Below are 19,915 nucleotides of genomic sequence, written 5' to 3'. Positions count from 1 at the left end.
GAGTTTGTATTTTCACTTTCCTCTTTAGACCCGCCCATCAGCCACTAACAACCAATGAGAAGGTCTGAGGAGCTAACGTTTATTTGCATGCCAACTGTTCGGGATAATGTCATAATCATCCATCAACAACACCTTTGATCAAATCTGAAGAATAGTTTTGTCCCCCCTCCTTTGTGAAATAAATCCCCCCCTTTACAAGAACACATACCCCTATCTCTCGCTCGCTCTCTCTCTCTCTCTCTCTCTCTCTCTCTCTCTCTCTCTCAGACACAAACACACACTTATCTCTCTCACCCATTTCTCGTATACTGTAATCTCCTGGTATTTTCCCTTTTTAAGAGTTGACTGAACCTTACCATGCTTGGCAGTAGTGGTTGGTGCTAGCTGGTTAACTCAAATGCCATGCCGTGAAAAATGAGTGGCATACTGAATCCAGTAAAGGTTGTGTATTCTGTGATTCTAAAATGAATATCAACACAATTATCTTCATCAGTGCTCCCTTCGTGACACCTCTGGTCTACAGGGCAATCTCTCCAAACATCTGCAGAGATTTAGTTCTGTGGTTCCCGAGATCACGGTCAGAAGCAACACGTCTGCACTGGTCTTGCATTGACACAATGACCAGGTTTCTATCGCCATCTTCTGGTGAGAAAGGGCACACATGAATATTGAGCGTCCAACTCCAAATCCCACTTTGTATTATATTACATATGCCATTTTAGCAGACGGTTACATCCAAAGCCATTTACAGTACTGCGTGCATACATTTTCACATGGGCCTGTTTCACAATGCAGTGTTGTGTTGTATTACAGAACGGGACTGTCAGACGTGGGTCCCCACATTGTAGCTAGGTCTTACACCATGGAAGCCAGGACACACACGAGTTAAATGTGTTTTGAGAAAAGGGATAAAGAATACTTTCCATCTCGTGTTGACAGACATTGTAATATCACACTCGAGGAGAGGCCATAGGCTGCATGGAGCTATTTTCTTCCAATGGCCATTCTTTCCATTGACTTGTTACTGCGCATCCTTGCACAAAGAGGATGCCATTGCCATCCATTCAGCTGCAGGTGGCAGCACAAGACAATGCACAAAGTGATGGACACAACAACTAGCGACATGTATTCATCACTCTAGAGAACTCTTTCCACTGCTCCAGAGTCCAACTGCAGCGAGCTTTACGTCACTCCATCCGACGCTTAGCATTGCGCATGGTGATTTGAGCCTTGTGCGCGGCCGCTCGGCCATGGAAACCCATTCCATGAAGCTCCAGAGGAACAGTTCTTGTGCTGATGTTGGAACTCAGTAGTGAGTGTTGCAACGGAGGACAGACGATTTTTAAGTGCTATGCCCTCCACCACTCAGCGGTCGCGTTCTGTGAGCTTGTGTGACCTGCCACTTCACGACTGAGCCTTTGTCGCTCTTAGACATTTCCACTTCACAGTAACAGCATTACAGTTGACCCGGGGCAGCTCTAAATAGGGCAGAAATGTGCCGTACTGACTTGTTAGTAAGGTGGCATCCTATGACAGTGCCACGTTGAAAGTCACTGAGCTCTTCATTAAGGCCATTCTACTGCCAATGTTTGTCTCTGGAGATTGCATGCCTGTGTGCCTGATTTTGTACACCGGTCAGTAACGGGTGTGGCTGGTGGAGCTACTGGATTTGAGACTTTTCGATGGCTCAAACGGTTTGAAGGAGTGGTGTCAAGTGTGTTTCCGGGTAGAGGATTACTAGTTCGAGCCCCCATGGGGACATGGGCAGTGGAGGAGCTATACTAGCATTAACATCTGCTAACCGTGTGTATGTGACCAATAACATTTGATTTGATTTGATACCCGCAAGAGCAGTGTCTATCGGTTTCTTATTTTTTTTCTCTCATGTTATTCAATTGTTACTATGCACCTGCCACAAAGACAGCTCAAATGTGCAAGTGCCTTTTGAATTTTGACCCACTTAATCCAAAAATGTCTCCAAATTGTCACCATCATTGCAAACCCCTAGTTATGTTCTTGCTTTTTTTATTTATTTTATTTATTTGACCTTTATTTAACCAGGTAGGCAAGTTGAGAACAAGTTCTCATTTACAATTGCGACCTGGCCAAGATAAAGCAAAGCAGTTCGACAGATAAAACGACACAGAGTTACACATGGAGTAAAACAAACATACAGTCAATAATACAGTATAAACAAGTCTATATACAATGTGAGCAAATGAGGTGAGAAGGGAGGTAAAGGCAAAAAAGGCCATGATGGCAAAGTAAATACAATATAGCAAGTAAAATACTGACAGAGTAATCTTTGACAGAGTAATTTCTGAAGGTAGTTTATTTTGTGTGATTAATGATTAATTTATGTCTGTCCGTTATGTGAACTGAACTTTCGTTTTAATATGGTGAAAATATTCCTTAAAAAAAAAAATCGAAAGAAACATTGAACATTATAATAGTCATACCATAATGTAAAAGCAAGTGAGCTGGCTCAACTTTTTGGGGGCAATTTGCTGTTTGTTTTTTTAAGGTGGCTTGTTTGCCCCTCAATCAGACCCTTACAAACAAGAGGAGTAGGAAGTGAAAAATGGCAGCCCTGTCCTGCAAGTGCCAGGCTCTCTATTAACTCAGGCATTTCCTGCCATGCCCCTTGGCCACATCTTTATCACCTAGTGACTTCCTGTTTCACAGACTGGGACAACACAAAAACTTTCATGACTGCCTTTTGCAGTTTTAGGACCCCTCAACTACAGGTTCCATTATGTCAATGGTTCCACACTGGGTCTAATTGTAAGAAGGATCGGAGGACATAAACTGAACACTACGAAATACAAAACAATAAACGTGAAATTAACGAAACAGTCCCGTGTGGCGATAAACACTGACACGGAAGACAAACACCCACAACCCAAAACTGAAACCCAGGCTACCTAAGTATGATTCTCAATCTGGGACAACAATTGACAACTGCCTCTGATTGAGAACCATACTAGGCCGAACTCAAAACCAACATAGAAAAACAAACAGACTGCCCACCCAACTCACGCCCTGACCATACTAAAACAAAGATAAAATAACTGAACTATGGTCAGAACGTGACACTAATAGTCTTTTTACACAATGTAATTTAAAACGTGCCCCTGTTGCTGCAGTAGGCCTATTGTTGTTGCCAGAGAATGTCTTGAGATCAATAATAGATTGCAAAATTGGACCAAAATGTGTAAGCTTCTTGAAAATTGGTCTTCTTGTTCTCCAATGCATACCTATCTCTAGGCTATATTTTGGTCATCATCCTTTCTATTTCCCTGTTGACATAGGCCTGTAAACCCCATGCACCTTGATGGCAACGCCACCTGTTGCTAAGCGAGCTCCGCCGACCTCTTGCTTTAGCTCCCCTCCTTTGACTAAAAATCCACTTTCCGCCCTTTAACCGTGGCCACATCCCGTCTGACTGCGCACTGCTCTCCATTGCCAAGTAGAATATCTGCCACTTTCCTGGCTAGGGTGCACGCACTCAAATCACCTCCTGGTATTACCTGTTGTAATAGGCTATCTATATTTTTTACAGTGGAATTGTGCACTGCAGTAGGCTAGTTTACGAAAAAAATACAATTTTACTGCAACTTCTGTAAGGTGTTTTTTAGACTATCGGGGAAACCTGAGAAACAGAACTACCAAAGAAAGAAAAGCGCATTGGGAAAAATAGGCTATTTTTGTGATTCCGATCATGTCTGGCGAAGAGGCACCGGCACGACAGCAGCAAGAATCCGCAGAAGAGAAGACAGAGAACCCACCTACTGAGGAACCTCCATCGGAGGCAGCCCAAGAGGGTGAGCCATCCCCCGCGGAAGAGCCAGCAGACGAGCCTGCGGCGGCGACCCCAGACAGAGCGCCCGTGGCGCCCGATGAGGAAGTTTTCAGCTACCGTGCTTTGTTCCTAACGGGCTATGGAGGGTATGACAAAGTGAAGCTCCAGGTGAAAAAGGGAAAGCCGAGCCTGAAAAACGCAGAGGTGCTGGTGCGGGTCAAGGCGTGCGGTCTGAACTTCGCCGAGTTGTTGGGGAGACAGGGGATGTATGAGCTGCTGCCGTCACCGCCCGTCACGCCCGGGATGGAATGCTCTGGCGTGATTGAAGCCTTAGGGGAAGAGGTGACGGATAGAAAAGTGAGTCTAAAAACATAGCATCATGTTTCTTTCAAGCCCTTTCTTTCTTTATGGTAGCCTATTGCTCATAATTTCTATTCAAATCAAATTCATTGGGCGAGGCCCGCCCAATCAATACATCAAACGTGGCCCTTTTTGTCCAGGCACAGAACCGTTATATAGGCTATAATATTTTATTGAGGAGGCGTGCACAAAATCCTGGTTAACAGTGCAGTATGACAGCACTATTTTGGGCGCTCCTTTTACGTGATTTATCTCTTTAATATCTTCCTTTCTGCCTTCATATCATTGTGTTAGTTATTCATGCAGTCACAAGGTTGAAACGTTATTACAAGATAATAAACATTTTTAGTTGTTTTCATCCTTGGCTGCATTATTGTCTTGATTTTAGTATCAAATATTGGGCTACTATAATAGCAGTGAGCATATTCTGTCTTCCCAATGAAAGTCACATATCCTGTGGTCAGTTGGTGTGTCTTCCTGCTCCCTATCTCGATTTGTTATAACACCTCCAAGAACCTGTTGAGAAGTGATAATCAGAGGTTGGGGTTAACAGGTTCTCCCCTGTCTCCATTTGTTCCCTCTCTGATACTTCCAGACTGTGAATATCCGAAGTGGGATGGAGATGTGAAATGAGTGATGACACTGACACTGCCATGCTGTGCTTAGAGAATTCCCCCAAGGGCTGTCAACTCGTGTGTGCGTAACACTGCAATGACATGACCCAATCTATTTGATGAAGGGCTCTGATATAATATTTTGATATCAGCAATATTTCCTTTGGCGTGTGTGTGTGTGCTTTGGCCCTGTGTTTGTGTGCAATTGTTTGCCGATATATGCAAGGTGAGCCTATGTGTGAGTCTGTCTGTCTGTCTGTCAGACTCATATAGTCAGTACTGTTTGTCCAGTACATCATAACCCTTCACTGTTCCACAAACATGGTCAGTTACATTTGATATTTCCTTCTCCTCCCCCTTCATTTTCTTCTCCTCCCCTTGCCACACCCCTTTCCACCCTCCCTTCCCCCAAACAGATGGCTAGAAGAATCCTATAGAAAAACAGCACATTCTTTCTGCACAATTGGCCACAAATCAAATCAAATTGTATTGGTCACAAACACATGGTTAGCAGATGTTAATGCGAGTGTAGTGAAATTCTTGTGCTTCTAGTTCCAAGACACCTAACCACCACCACCAACAACAACAGCCTAGAGTCAGAGTTCTACCTGATCTGTGGACAATAAAAAGGCAGAACCCAGCTGCTGCCTTTTAGAGTCTGTTTTGGGAGTAGCCTAGGCTTGGACCTGTTCCTGTTTCTGTTTATGCTGAGCTCAGTTTTTGTCTTTTGGCCAACATGGTCTCAACAACTCACTGTTTTATCGACGTTTGTCCAAATGGCCGCTTTGGCCCAATCAGTGAAGCTATCCAGAGGTGGACTGAGGGCGTGGCTGTTTCGGGTGAGGTCACATGGGATATTTCCCGGGCTGAAACAGACACCAGATTTGGGTCGTATTCATCAGGGCAAGCATTGCAATGTTTTAAAACGTCTTGCAATTAAAAAAAACCTGAAATCAGCGTTTCTTACTGGACAAATCCAATTAGTCCCTCTCTGTTTCAGTCAGTTTTCATCCGTTTGGTACAAATTAATACGACCCTGTTTTTAAATCTTCAGCCTTGTTGAATCCTCTTCACCCATCCTAAAAAGACCAGATAGATGTGATCAGTAATGGTGTGATCAGATTGGTCAGTGATCAAATGATGTCAACCGTTGACATATTCACTTTTCGAGCATAAAGCCCCACCCACATTTGAACCTTTTCCTCAGTGGCGTTTGTATTTTCCGTGTTCTCTTGTTTTTCTTTTTTATTTATTCTTTCCTGGTATGTGTTATTGACTGGTTCTGTGAAATACTCAACCAACACTTTCACAGAATATTCCTGAACAATGGTATATTTTCAAATAGAAGTTTCATGCAGGTTCTGTTAGGTCTCAATTGGTCATGCACCCTTTGTGCAGACTTTGAGGTCAGTGACCGCATAAAATGCAATGTGACAATGTGATCTGTGAGTCATGAGTACTTTATTGTCATGTGTTTGTGAGCAGCAGGAAGAGAAGCAACCCGTACATCTCGAGGAATCACATACAGGAAATGTTATAATATTCAGACACCGATCGGACGACTTTCCTGCATCTTCCGCCTCTTGGCCTCTTTCGAAACACAAATAAAAAGTCTACGGCTTGCCTGGTCCCAGATCTGTTAGACCATAGAAGTTGGGCAAGACCGCAACAATTGATCTGGCCCCAGGCAAGTAAGTCAGCAGTGCTCTTCTGACATGGGATATTCAGCTATTGCAGGAGTGCATCTCAATAAAGACATCTTCTCCTCTCGTTCATAATATTCACATGGACTGTAAGAAAGCAACTTCCTGTTGGCAACCACCACAATATTATTTTAATCAGAAAACTTTGCCACTCAACAAATAGTTGTTAGGATTTTGTTGTGACTTATGACCCATGTGAAATGTCCCTCTCTCAGGTGGGTGACCGTGTGTTGGTGTTGAGTCGTCACGGTCTGTGGCAGGAGGTGGTGGTTGTGCCTGCCAGCCAAACATTCATCATGCCTGAGTCAATGAGCTTCGAGGAAGCGGCGGCCCTCCCCATCAACTACCTGACGGCCTACATGATGCTTTTTGAGATGGCCAACGTCAGGGCCGGACAGAGCATCCTCATCCACATGGCAGCAGGTACAGTAGTGGTGGACACACACACACATCCACAAGGGCGCAAACGCATACACACTGACACAAGTACACATACACACACACGTTCTTACGAACATACACACACGCTCATGTTTACTTATTGGAATGTGACTGATTATACATCGAGTGGCACTCGTAGGTCACATACACACACATACTATAAAAATGTACCCCTTTCCCCACCACAAACACACTCCACAGCCCCAGAATGTCCCCTCACAACCACAGTAGTACTATATAACATAGCCATTCATCTGCACCACTGACTAGGCTTAAGTCACGGCTTTGACATACTTTCCTTGACCTTAGAATGGGAGACTGCACAGTATATAGCGTAGGTGGACATACAAGTCTGTAGTGACTCCCCTGTCCTTTTACCCTGGAACAATAGGCCTCCATTTCCATGGCAACGCCACCTCTTACCTCTGAGGATAACACTGTACGACATGCAGCACCTTAGCCAACTGACAATATAGATCGTTATCATCCTGTTGCTTTGGTAACACTCAACGTTTCACGTGTTTTTTTAGCTTCATGGCCTTGAAAAAACATAACAAAGATGGATAAGATAAGTAGCGTTTGGTTTATACTGTACTGCAGTGTTTCCTAAACTAGTAGTCACGGGTCACCTGATTTGGAAATGAGGATGCGAGAGAAACCCCCCCCCCCCCCCCAAAAAAAATACAAATGCTTGGTTCATAGAACCGCGGTTATGCGAGTAACCTTTGAGCGCCGCTCTTAGATGTTGGAACAAACAGAACGGTTTCTGTTTTCTTCCTACAAATTGGGCTCTACCTTTTTTGAACACACACAGACACAACGTAGGGGCTCTACTTTAACAAACTTAGCGCAATGGTAAATCTTAGTGCTGGCGGTAACGCTATAGGTCCGGGGGTGTGTCAGAAATATTTTTATGAGCACAGTAGCTGGTGGTGGTGATGCGAAAGGGCACGCTTCAACCAACGTGGAATAGATATTGAATTGCTGTCTGTGCCCAGTGGGTTGTGTTTTGAGTATCCACTATCAAATAAAATACAATTATATTTGTCACATGCGCCGTGTAGACCTTACTGTAAAATGCTAACTTACAAGCCCTTAAATGTAATACAATAAAATAACAATAACGAGGCAATTATACAGGGGGTCAATGTGCGGGGGTACAGGTTAGTTGAGGTAATTGAAGTAATATGTACATGTACTGTAGATAGGGGTAAAGCGACTATGCGTAGATAATAAACAGCGAGTAGTAGCAGCATAAAAAAGGGGGGGTCAATGCAAATAGTCTGGGTGGCTTGGGGGTAGAAGCTGTTAAGGAGCCTTTTGGACCTAGAGTTGGTGCTTCGGTACCATTTGCAGTGCGGTAGCAGAGAGATGAGTCCATGACTAGGGTGGCTGGAGTCTTTGACAATTTTTAGGACCTTCCTGGTATAGAGGTCCTGGGTGGCAGGAAGCTTGGCCCCAGTGATGTATTGGGCAGTACGCACTACCCTCTGTAGTGCCTTGCACTCGGATGCCGAGCAGTTGCCATACCAGGCGGTGAAGCAACCAGTGCTCTCGATGGTGCAGCTGTAGAACTTTTTGAGGATCTGAGGACCCATGCCAAATCTTTTCAGTCTCCTGAGGGGGAATAGGCATTGTCGTTCCCCTTTTCACGACTGTCTTGGTGTATTTGGACCATGATAGTTTGTTGGTGATGTGGACACCAAGTAATTTGAAGCTCTTGACCTGCTCCACTACAGCCCCTTCAGTGTGAATGGGTGCGGGCTCGGCCCTCCTTTTCTTGTAGTCGTGCTTGGCCATGCAGTTGTGGGTGAACAGGGAGTACAGGAGGGGACTAAGCACACACCCCTGAGGGGCCCCTGTGTTGAGAATCAGCGTGGCAGATGTGTCGTTGCCTCACCTTACCACTATGAAGGGGAGAGTGTGTCAGATAAACAGAATTTAAAGGTTTGCTAAAAGCTTTTAGAGCTTACATCCTGCCTGTGACAGAACAGTATGTCTAGAATACTGCAAGTGAGGCTTTTTTTGTACGTGGCACAAATCACCACACCTGGGTTCAAATAGTATTTGAAGTCTTTCTACTGTATTTGTGCATGATTCAGCTTGCCTAGCAAAATGGAACCAATGAAAAGCTAAATATGTGTATGCGACCAATAAAATTTGATTTTGATTTGAAGTCCCAAAAGTGCCAAACCTGCTGGCTCAATCAAACTCTCAGTGTCCATCACATCTCTCGTCCATTAGATTTCACTTCCATCATATTCCCATCCCGTCTCTTCTCCGTTATCCCGTCTCCACTCTATTAAATTTCTCCTCCATCACGAATCACCTTCATCAGGAATCACCTCTGTCACAATTCTCCTGCATCTATGTTACCTACAGTATCTCTCATGCTATGCGTCCCTCGTGCCTCTCTCTGTGTCTTGTCCCCTTATGTCCCTCTACTGTAGGTGGTGTGGGCATCGCTGCCACCCAGCTCTGTCAGTTGCTGGAGGACGTGACCGTGTTTGGAACTGCGTCGGCCAGCAAGCACGAGACCATCAGCCAGGGGGGCGTCACCCACCCCATCGACTACCGTACACGAGATTATGCTGAGGAGATCCGTAAAATCAGCCCCAAGGGTAAGGATGGATTGGACATGCAACCTGGTCCAAGATCTGTTTGTACTGTCTTGCCAACTCCTATGGTTATTGGTGTGACAATCACCATATGAGTTGGCAAGACAACGCAAATAGATCTGGGACCAGGCTAAAGGGCGGTATCATCAGCATCACTGATAGGTGCCTTTGTCATCTCCTCTTTGAAGTATACACTATACATCCAAAAGTATGTGGACACCCCTTCAAATTAGTGGATTTGGCTATTTCAGCCACACCCGTTGCTGACAGGTGTATAAAATCGAGCACACAGCCATGCAATCTCCATAGACAAACATTGACAGTAGAATGGCCTTACTGAAGAGCTCAGTGACTTTCAACGTGGCACCGTCATTGGACACCAACTTTCCAACAAGTCAGTCAAATTTCTGCCCTACTAGAGCTGCCTCGGTCAACTGTAATGCTGTTATTGTGAAGTGGAAATATCTAGGAGCAACAACGGCTCAGCCATGAAGTGGCAGATCACACAAGTTCACAGAATGGGACTGCAGAGTGCTGAAGTGCGTAGTGCGCAAAAATTGTCTGTCCTTGGTTGCGACACTCACTACTGAGTTCCAAACTACCTCTGGAAGCAACTTCAGCACAAGAACTGTTCCGTCGGGAGCTTCATGAAATGGGTTTCCATGGCCGAGCAGCCTAAAATCACAGTGTGCAATGCTAAACGTCGGCTGGAGTGGTGTAAAGCTCGCTGCCATTGGACTCTGGAGCAATGGAAACGCGTGCTCTGGAGTGATGAATCATGCTTCACCATCTGGCAGTCCGACGGACAAATCTGGGTTTGGCCGATGCCAGGAGAAGGTTACCTGCCTGAATGCATAGTGCCAACTGTAAAGTTTGGTGGAGGAGGAATAATGTTCTGGGGCTGTTTTTCATTGTTCGGGCTAGGCCCCTTAGTTCTAGTGAAGGGAAATCATAACTCTACAGCATACAATGACATTCCAGGCAATTCTGTGCTTCCAACTTTGTGGCAACAGTTTGGGGAAGGCCCTTTCCTCTTTCAGCATGACATTGCCCCCATGCAACTAGCGAGGTCCATACAGAAATGGTTTGTCAAGATCGATGTGGAAGAACTGCACAGATCCCTGACCTCAACCTCAACAACTTTGGATTGAATTGGAACGCCGACTGCGAGCCAGGCCTAATCGCCCAACATCAGTGGCCAACCTCACTAATGCTCTTGTGGCTGAATGGAAGCAAGTCCCCGCAGCAATGTTCCAACATCTAATGGAAGGCCTTCCCAGAAGAGTGGAGGCTGTTATAGCAGCAAAGAGGGGACCAACTCCATTTCAATGCCCGTGATTTTGGAATGAGATGTTCGACGAGCAGGTGTCCACATACTTTTGATTATGTAGTGTATCATTGCATACGATGTAAACTGTATGTCAAGCCTCTCGATCAGTACTAGTGATCCACTCGAGCAAATCAGTTTCCAATGGCATTTCTGTCTCTTTCCCTCAGGATTGGACATTGTCCTGGACCCTCTGGGAGGCTCAGACACCCAAAAGGCCTTTAGTTTGCTGAAGCCCATGGGCACCCTCATAGTGTTTGGTAAGAGACTAAATTACCGTTGTTTGTATTAGCGTTTAACATTACTCGCCTCCTGTCATCTCAACCGGCGCTCAGTGTTTACCCACCTTTTTCTGTACCACTACATCCCTTCCCTACTGGACATTTTATAGAAGATTTAACACATTCCATTTGCAATTCTAGCATGTTCCATGGTATGTGAAATGACTGGATAACCTGTTTCCATAACATTTAAAATGTATTGAGGGGAAAATATGCATTCCAAGCTAGCTTTTCAAGTGTTTGCATTTTTTAAGTGTTACAATTCAATTTGTAAAATGTGTCAAATGTGTGGTTGTGTAATTATTATATTTACAACACTTTTTTTAACATGCACATTTCTAGTAGGGTGGTAATGTCCTCTTCATGTGTCCCTGACTTCATGACTCCATTTTCCAGGTGCAGCCAACTGTGTGACGGGTCAGAAGAAGAACCTATTGGCGGTAGCTAAGACCTGGTACAACCAATTCACCATCAACACCCTGAGGCTGATGCATGCCAACAAGGCTGTGTGTGGCTTCCATCTGGGCTACCTGAGTGACGAGGAGCTCATCACCCAGACCATGACCCGCCTACTGGAACTCTATACCCAGGGCAAGATCAAGCCCCGCATTGACTCCACCTACCACTTTGAACAGGTGGGTGGGTGGGTGGGTGGGTGGGTGGGTGGGTGGGTGTGTGTGTGTGTGTGTGTGTGTGTGTGTGTGTGTGTGTGTGTGTGTGTGTGTGTGTGTGTGTGTGTGTGTGTGTGTGCGTGTGTGTGTGTGTGTGTGTGTGTGTGTGTACACAGGTGCAGTGAATATCTATGAGTAGCTCAGTGGCTATGCATTATATACAGTATTTTGGACACACCTACTCATTCAAGTTTACCTCATGAAGCTGGTTGAGAGAATGTCAATACTATTTTCTAATAGTAGAATAATAGTGAAGACTTCAAAACTATGAAATAACACAAATGGAATCATGTAGTAACCAAAAAAGTGTTAAACAAATGTAAATATATTTTAAATTCTTCAAGTAGCCAACCTTTGCATTGATGACAGCTTTGCACACTCTTGGCATTCTCTCAACCAGCTTCATGAGGAATGCTTTTCCAACAGTCTTGAAGAAATTCGCACATATGCTGAGCACTTGTTGGCTGTTTTTCCTTCACTCTGTGGTCCAAAACCTCCCAAACCATTTGAATTGGTTGTGGAGGCCAGGTCATCTGATCACTCTCCTTGATCAAATAGCCCTTATACAGCCTGGAGGTGTGTTGGGTCATTGTCCTGTTGAAAAACAAATGATAGTCCCACTAAGCGCAAACCAGATGGGATGACGTATCGCTGCAGAATGCTGTGGTAGCCATGCTGGTTAAATGTGCCTTGAATTCTAAATAAATCACAGACAGTGTCACCAGCAAAGCACCCCCACACCAAAAATCTAAAATTTGGACTCACCAGATAAAAGGATAGATTTCCACCGGTCTAATGTCCATTGCTCATGTTTCTTGGCCCAAGCAAGTGTCTTATTTTGGTGTTCTTTAGTAGTGGTTTCTTTGCAGCAATTCGACCATGAAGGCCTGATTCGCGCACTTTCCTCTGAACAGGTGATGTTGAGATGTGTCTGTTACTTGAACTCTGTGAAGCATTTATTTGGGCTGCATTTTCTGAGGCTGGTAACTGTAATGAACTTATCCTGTGCAGCAGAGGTAACTCTGAGTCTTCCTTTCCTGTGGCGGTCCTCATTAGTGCCAGTTTCATCATAGCGCTTTACGGTTTTGTGACTGCACTTGAAGAAATTTTCCAGATTGACTGACCTTCATGTCTTAAGGTAATGATGGACTGTTGTTTCTCTTTGCTTATTTGTGCTGTTCTTGCCATAATATGGACTTGGTCTTTTACCAAATAGGGCTATCTTCTGTATACCATCCCTACCTTGTCACAACAGAAATTCCACAAATGAAAGAACACCGGTTAATTGAAATGCATTCCAGGTGACTACCTCATGAAGCTGGTTGAGAGAATGCCTATACAATTTTCTCCATTGTAGAATAATAGTGAAGACATTAACTATGAAATAGCACATATGGAATCATGTCGTAATCAAAAAAAGTGTTAAACAAATCTAAATATATTTAAGATTTTAGATTCTTCAAAGTAGCCACCCTTTGCCTTGATGACAGCTTTGCACACTCTTGGCATTCTCAACCAGCTTCTCGAGGAATGCTTTTCCAACAGTCTTGAAGGAGTTCCCACATATGCTGACCACTTGTTGGCTGCTTTTCCTTCACTCTGCGGTCCAACTCATCCCAAACCATCTCAGCATCCCAAACTAAAGCTCAGCATTCAACACCATAGTACCCTCCTAGCTTATCTTTAAGCTCGAGGCCCTCGGCCTGAACCCCGCCCTGTGCAACTGGGTCCTGGACTTCCTGACGGGCCAACCCCCGGGTGGTGTTGGTAGGAAACAACACCTCCACTTTTCTGATCCTCAACACTGGGGCCCCACAAGGATGCGTGCTCAGCCTCCTCCTGTATTCCCTGTTCAAACATGACTGCCTAGCCACGCATGCCTCCAACTCAATCAACCAAGTTTGCAAACGACACAACAGTAGTGGGCCTAATTACCAACAATGACGAGACAGCCTACAGGGAGGAGGTGAGTGCCCTGGGAGTGTGGTGCCAGAAAAATAACCTCTCACCCAACATCAACAAAACAAAAGAGCTGATCGTGGACTTCAGGAAACAGCAGAGGGAGCACCCCCCTATCCACATCGACAGGACCACGGTGGAGAAGGTGTAAAGCTTCAAGTTCCTCGGTGTACACATCACTGACAAATTGAAATGGTACACCCACACAGACAGTGTGGTGAAGGCGGCACAACAGCGCCTCTTCAACATCAGGAGGATAAAGAAATTTGACTTGGCACCTAAAACCCTCACCAACTTTTACAGATGCACAATTTAGAGCATCCTGTTGGGCTGTATCACCGCCCGTAACCGCAGGGCTCTCCAGAGGGTCGCGCAGTCTGCCCATTGCATCACCGGGGGCAAACTACCTGCCATCCAGGACACCTACAGCACCCGATGTCACAGGAAGGCAAAAAAAATCATCAAGGACAACAACCACCCGGACGACTGCCTGATCGCCCTGCTATCATCCAGAAAGCGATGTCAGTACAGGTGCATCAAAGCTGTGACCGAGAGACTGAAAAATAGCTACTATCTCAAGGCTATCAGACTGTTAAATAGCCATCACTAGCACATTAGAGGCTGCTGCCCTATATAGACTTGAAATCATCACTGGCCACTTTAATAATGGAACATGACATTACTCATCTCATATGTACATACTGTATTCTATCCTATTCTACTGTATTTTAGTCTATGCCGCTCTGACGTTGTTCGCCAAAATATTTATATATTATTAATTCCATTCCTTTACTTTAGATTTGTGTGTATTGTTGTGAAATTGTTAGATATTACTGCACTGTTGGAGCTAGAAACACAAGAATTTCGCAACACCCGCAAAAACATTGACGAAACACTCAAATTTGATTTGATTTGAAGAGTGTTCGAAGCTGTCATCAAGGCAAAGGGTGGCTACTTTGAAGAATCTCAAATATAAAATATATTTTGATTTGCTTAACACTTTTTTCGTTACTACATGATTCCATGTCTTCACTATTATTCTATAATGTAGAAAAAAGTAAAAATAGGCCTGTTGTAAGGCAGGTCCTCACCAGACATTACCGGTGTGCCTATGGGCACAAACCCACCGTCGCTGGACCAGACAGGACTGGCAAAAAGTACTCTTCACTGACGAGTCGCTGTTTTGTCTCACATGGGGTGATGGTCGGAATCGCATTATCGTTGAAGGAATGAGCGTTACACCGAGGCCTGTACTCTGGAGCGGGATCGATTTGGAGGTGGAGGGTCCGTCATGGTCTGGGGCGGTGTGTCACAGCATCAACGGACTGAGCTTGTTGTCATTGCAGGCAATCTCAACGCTGTGCGTTATAGGGAAGATATCCTCCTCCCTCATGTGGTACCCTTCCTGCAGGCTCATCCTGACATGACCCTCCAGGAATGACAATGCCACCAGCCATACTGCTCGTTCTGTGCGTGACTTCCTGCAAGACAGAAATGTCAGTGTTCTGCCATGGCCAGCGAAGAACCCGGATCTCAATCCCATTGAGCATGTCTGGGACCTGTTGGATCGGAGGGTGAGAGCTAGGGCAACCCCCCCCCCCCCCCCCCCCACACACAGAAATGTCCGGGAACTCGCAGGTGCCTTGGTGGAAGAGTGGGGTAACATCTCACAGCAAGAACTGGCAAATCTGGTCCAGTCCATGAGGAGGAAATGCACTGCAGTACTTAATGCAACTGGTGGCCACACCAGATACTGAATGTTACTTTTGATTTTGACCCCCCCTTTGTTCAGGGACACATTATTCCATTTTTGTTAGTCACATGTCTGTAGAACTGAGTTTATATCTCAGTTGTTGAATCTTGTTATGTTCATACAAATATTTACACATCTTAAGTTTGCTGCAAATAAACGCAGTTGACAGTGAAAGGATGTTTCTTTTTTTCCTGAGTTTATATATATATAGTTGAAGTCGGAAGTTTACATACACTTAGGTTAGAGTCATTATAACTAGTTTTTCAACCACTCCACACATGTCTTGTTAATGTTAATAAACTATAGTTTTGGCAAGTCGGTTAGGACATCTACTTTGTGCATGACACAACTGTTTACAGACATTATATAACTTATAATTCACTGTATCACAACTCCAGTGGTTCAGAAGTTTACATAAACTAAGTTGACTGTGCCTTTTTAACAGCTTGGAAAATGCCAGAAAATGATGTCATGGCTTTAGACGCTTCTGATAGGCTAATTGACATCATTTGAGTCAATTGGAGCGGTAACTGTGGATGTATTTCAAGGCCTACCTTCAAACTCAGTGCCTCTTTGCTTAACATCATGGGAAAATCAAAAGAAATCAGCCAATACCTCCACAAGTCTGGTTCATCCTTGGGAGCACTTTCCAAAAGCCTGAAGGTACCACGTTCATCTGTACAAACAATAGTACGCAAGTATAAACACCATGAGACCACGCAGCCATCATACCCCTCAGGAAGTAGATGTGTTCTGTCTCCTAGAGATTAATGTATGTTGGTGCGAAAAGTGCAAATCAATCCCAGAACAATAGCAAAGGACCTTGTGAAGATGCTGGAGGAAACAGGTACATAAAGTATCTATATCCATAGTAAAACGAGTCCTATATCGACATAACCTGAAAGGCCGCTCAGCAAGGAAGAAGCCACTGCTCCAAAACCGCTATAAAAAAGCCAGCCTACGGTTTGCAACTGCACATGGGAACAAAGATCGTACTTTTTGGAGAAATGTCCTCTGGTCTGATGAAGTAAAAATAGAACTGTTTTGCCATGATGACCATCGTTATGTTTGGAGGAAAAAGGGGAGGCATGCAAGCCGAAGAACACCATCCCAACCGTGAAGTACGGGGTTGGCAGCATCATGTTGTGAGGGTGTTTTGCTGCAGGAGGGACTGGTGCACTTCACAAAATAGATGGCATCATGAGGCAGGAAAATTATGTGGGCATTTTGAAGCAACATCTCAAGACATCAGTCAGGAAGTTAAAGCTTGGTCGCAAATGGGTCTTCCAAATGGATAATGACCCCAAGCATACTTCCAGAGTTGTGGCAAAATGGCTTAAGGACAACAAAGTCAAGGTATTGGAGTGGCCATCACAAAGCCCTGACCTCAATCCTATAGAAAATTTGTGGGTAGAACTGAAAAAGCGTGTGCGAGCAAGGAGGCCTACAAACCTGACTCAGTTACACCAGCTCTATCAGGAGGAATGGGCCAAAATCCACCCAACTTATTGTGGGAAGCTTGTTGGAAGGCTACCAGAAAGGTTTGACCCAAGTTAAACAATTTAAAGCCAATACTACCAAATACTAATTGAGTGTATGTAAACTTCTGACCCACTGGGAATGTGATGAAATAAATAAAAGCTGAAATAAATCATTCTCTCTACTATTATTTTGACATTTCACATTCTTAAAGTAAAGTGGTGATCCTAACTGACCTAAGGCAGGGTAGCCTAGTGGTTAGAGCATTGGACTAGTAACCGAACAGGCAATTAACCCACTGTTCCTAGGACGTCATTGAAAATAAGAATTTGTCTTATTTTTTTTATTTTACCAGGCAAGTCAGGCCTGGTAAAATAAAAAAAATAAGACAGGGAATTTTTACTGAGATTAAATGCCAGGAATTGAAAAACTGATTTTAAATGTATTTTGCTAAACTGTATGTAAACTTCCGACTTCAACTGTGTATATATATATATATACACTGAGTCTACAAAGCATTAATAAGAACACCTTCCTAATATTGAGTTGCACCCCTCCCTTTTTGCCCTCAGAACAGCCTTAATTTGTCAGGGCATGGACTCTACAAGTTGTCGAAATGCAGCCATACACATCAACAAACGTCGGCGTATATAGTTTAGTAACTAACACAAGATATATATCGATCTCCACTATGACATACACCCCACTACGACAAGTGTGAAGTTGTATCTGAAATGCATTTATAAATGCATTTCGGATATATATTATCGAAAAAGAGGACATCTTTAAGGTTTCTGGCGAACCTAAGGTTACGAATGAACTGTCAAAATGGATTTCAATCATGGCCTGGGGTGTTGTAGGGATTAGGGCCGCTGTCAGTATGTGTTCGATTCCGGTCCACAACCTTCTGGCACAAATAACTAAATCCCGGATTGTCTTGGTTTAGTTACACATTTTAAGTAATTATAGAAAGTCCAAGGATATTTTACCCCCGACCTTGAAAAGAAATGACCATACCAAATCATTTTATTTTAAAGACAGTTATATTTCATGGATAACATAAATTGGAACAAATTAAATACTAACACTAGGTTACACCAACATTAGTGTTGGCAAAGTGTTGGATATTTTCCACAGTAGATTTGCCATCGTAAACAAGTAAATAGTTTACTTCTACAATACGTAATGCTTGCAAATCAATGAATCAAGTTGTTTCCGGTGATAATATCAACCAGAGGGCGAACATATCTTGAGACTTTGGTTGCAAGCAGGACTAAGGTAACAAGGACAATAATGTTTTACAGAGCGGTAATGAGGTGGCCAATAATGGTTGCAATTGAAGATCAGATGTATTTATGAATTTAGCGGGTATTGATGGTTTAACGAGGCATCAGCTGGCGATCATCTAGTGCCATTGATGGTTGCAATAAGCCCCTTGTTATTTGATTATATTCCAATACATTCTGTTAGCCTATCCATTGTCACATGATGAATGGTGTGAAAACCGACAATAGGCTACTGTTTGTGTTTCTCTGGCTGAGTTGATAGCCGATTTGGCCATCAGTCGATTGACAGATGTAGGTCTACTGTAAAACCATCAACTTTCCTCCAGTGGGGATGCTCTCCCACGTTTTATAGTTAGGCTATGTGTAATTTGCCAATGTAGTTATGGTCTTTGGTGTGGATGGCCCTTACAGTAGGGGAGATTTCCATTGCTAAACTGTTATGGCTGTAACCACTGGACCACACAGGCACTGAGCCACCAATAATTTATTCTGCCTATTGCTTGCCTTGAACATATATTAAAACCATTTATTTTCCCTAACGAAAAATACATCTTAGACCCTACAAATATGTCAATTTATTATAATCCACATACGAATTCTACTGTAGCCTGCATGTAGTCTACATAATCTACCTGAACTGGCGCCCAGTGGACCTGCAGTCTAATGTACAATGTTGGTAAGGGCCTGCATTGTATACCAACACTGCTTCCGGCTGCCCCCTGGTGGCGATTTTAAATATTTCTGTATTGCTTTCATATAATCCCTCCAGAGACTCGCACTCCTCCTTCCACTGCCTTGAAAGGCTATGTTTACACCTAGCTCTCCTGCTTCTTTAGTAATGTCTGATATTATGTCTGCTCAACATGGTTGGACATTGACAGACTGTGTGGGAGGCAGAGAGGGTATGCGAGAGGGGGGAGGGAGGAAGAGGTGGGGGTATTTTCAAATCCCAATTCTGTTTCCAAAACAATTTCATTATAGACCAACTGATTTGTTTACTTAGTATTCGCCACCCCAGTGGTTTCCATTGCGACGGTTGAAAGCCTTTCCAGAGAGGATGGGAAACGTCTCTCCCCCCGCTCCTATCCACTTGACCCCCTTCTGATTGGTCAGAAGGCTTGGCGTCAAAGGTTAGATTGTTTAGAGGGTGCCTCTGTGTGACAGGAAATATGACTGGTGTATAGCTAGACCTCTTGTTGCTATGCGACTGCCTGGAAGCCGGTATGGTATCCGACTCCTTTTGAAAGGAGTGAATGAATGGAATAGTCATAGGATTGGTAAAATGTATTTAATATTTAATCTAACCTTCCTATGAAACTTTGTGTCTATTGCAACTGGCATGTAGCCTATTTACGCCAGACTAACAGACTCGCTATTTGTAGTACGTGTGATGTTACATACTGTTGTTACAACTAATCCAGTAGAGGCTAGGCTCATTTTCTGTGTGACATTTTCATGACATTTCCAATAGTTCCTTGCATATTAATAATAATAATTAAATCAATGTTTGACATTCATTGAAACTGTTTTGACAGCAGTCTCCCCACAGATATTAGCTCTTTGCTATCCACTCTAGCCTTCCTCCCTCCCCTTCCTCCCTCCCTCCCCTTCCTGTTTACAC

At 44.0% G+C, this 19,915-nt stretch overlaps 1 protein-coding gene across 1 annotated transcript in view; it reads left to right on the top strand.

The window, feature by feature from the left end:
* Positions 1-3,447: 3,447 nt before the first annotated feature.
* Positions 3,448-19,915, top strand: part of LOC109865519 (synaptic vesicle membrane protein VAT-1 homolog) — a 25,700-nt gene continuing 9,232 nt past the window's right edge. Inside the window, exons 1-5 of the mRNA XM_031799032.1 lie at positions 3,448-4,159; positions 6,695-6,902; positions 9,371-9,541; positions 11,036-11,125; positions 11,543-11,781. Coding sequence (XP_031654892.1) covers positions 3,722-4,159; positions 6,695-6,902; positions 9,371-9,541; positions 11,036-11,125; positions 11,543-11,781 — 1,146 coding nt within the window. The 5' untranslated portion in view covers positions 3,448-3,721. The remainder of the gene's footprint in view (positions 4,160-6,694; positions 6,903-9,370; positions 9,542-11,035; positions 11,126-11,542; positions 11,782-19,915) is intronic.

Source organism: Oncorhynchus kisutch, linkage group LG20, assembly GCF_002021735.2.
Source record: "Oncorhynchus kisutch isolate 150728-3 linkage group LG20, Okis_V2, whole genome shotgun sequence".
Classification (NCBI taxonomy): Eukaryota; Metazoa; Chordata; class Actinopteri; order Salmoniformes; family Salmonidae; genus Oncorhynchus; species Oncorhynchus kisutch.
This window is presented reverse-complemented; position numbering and strand designations above follow the sequence as displayed.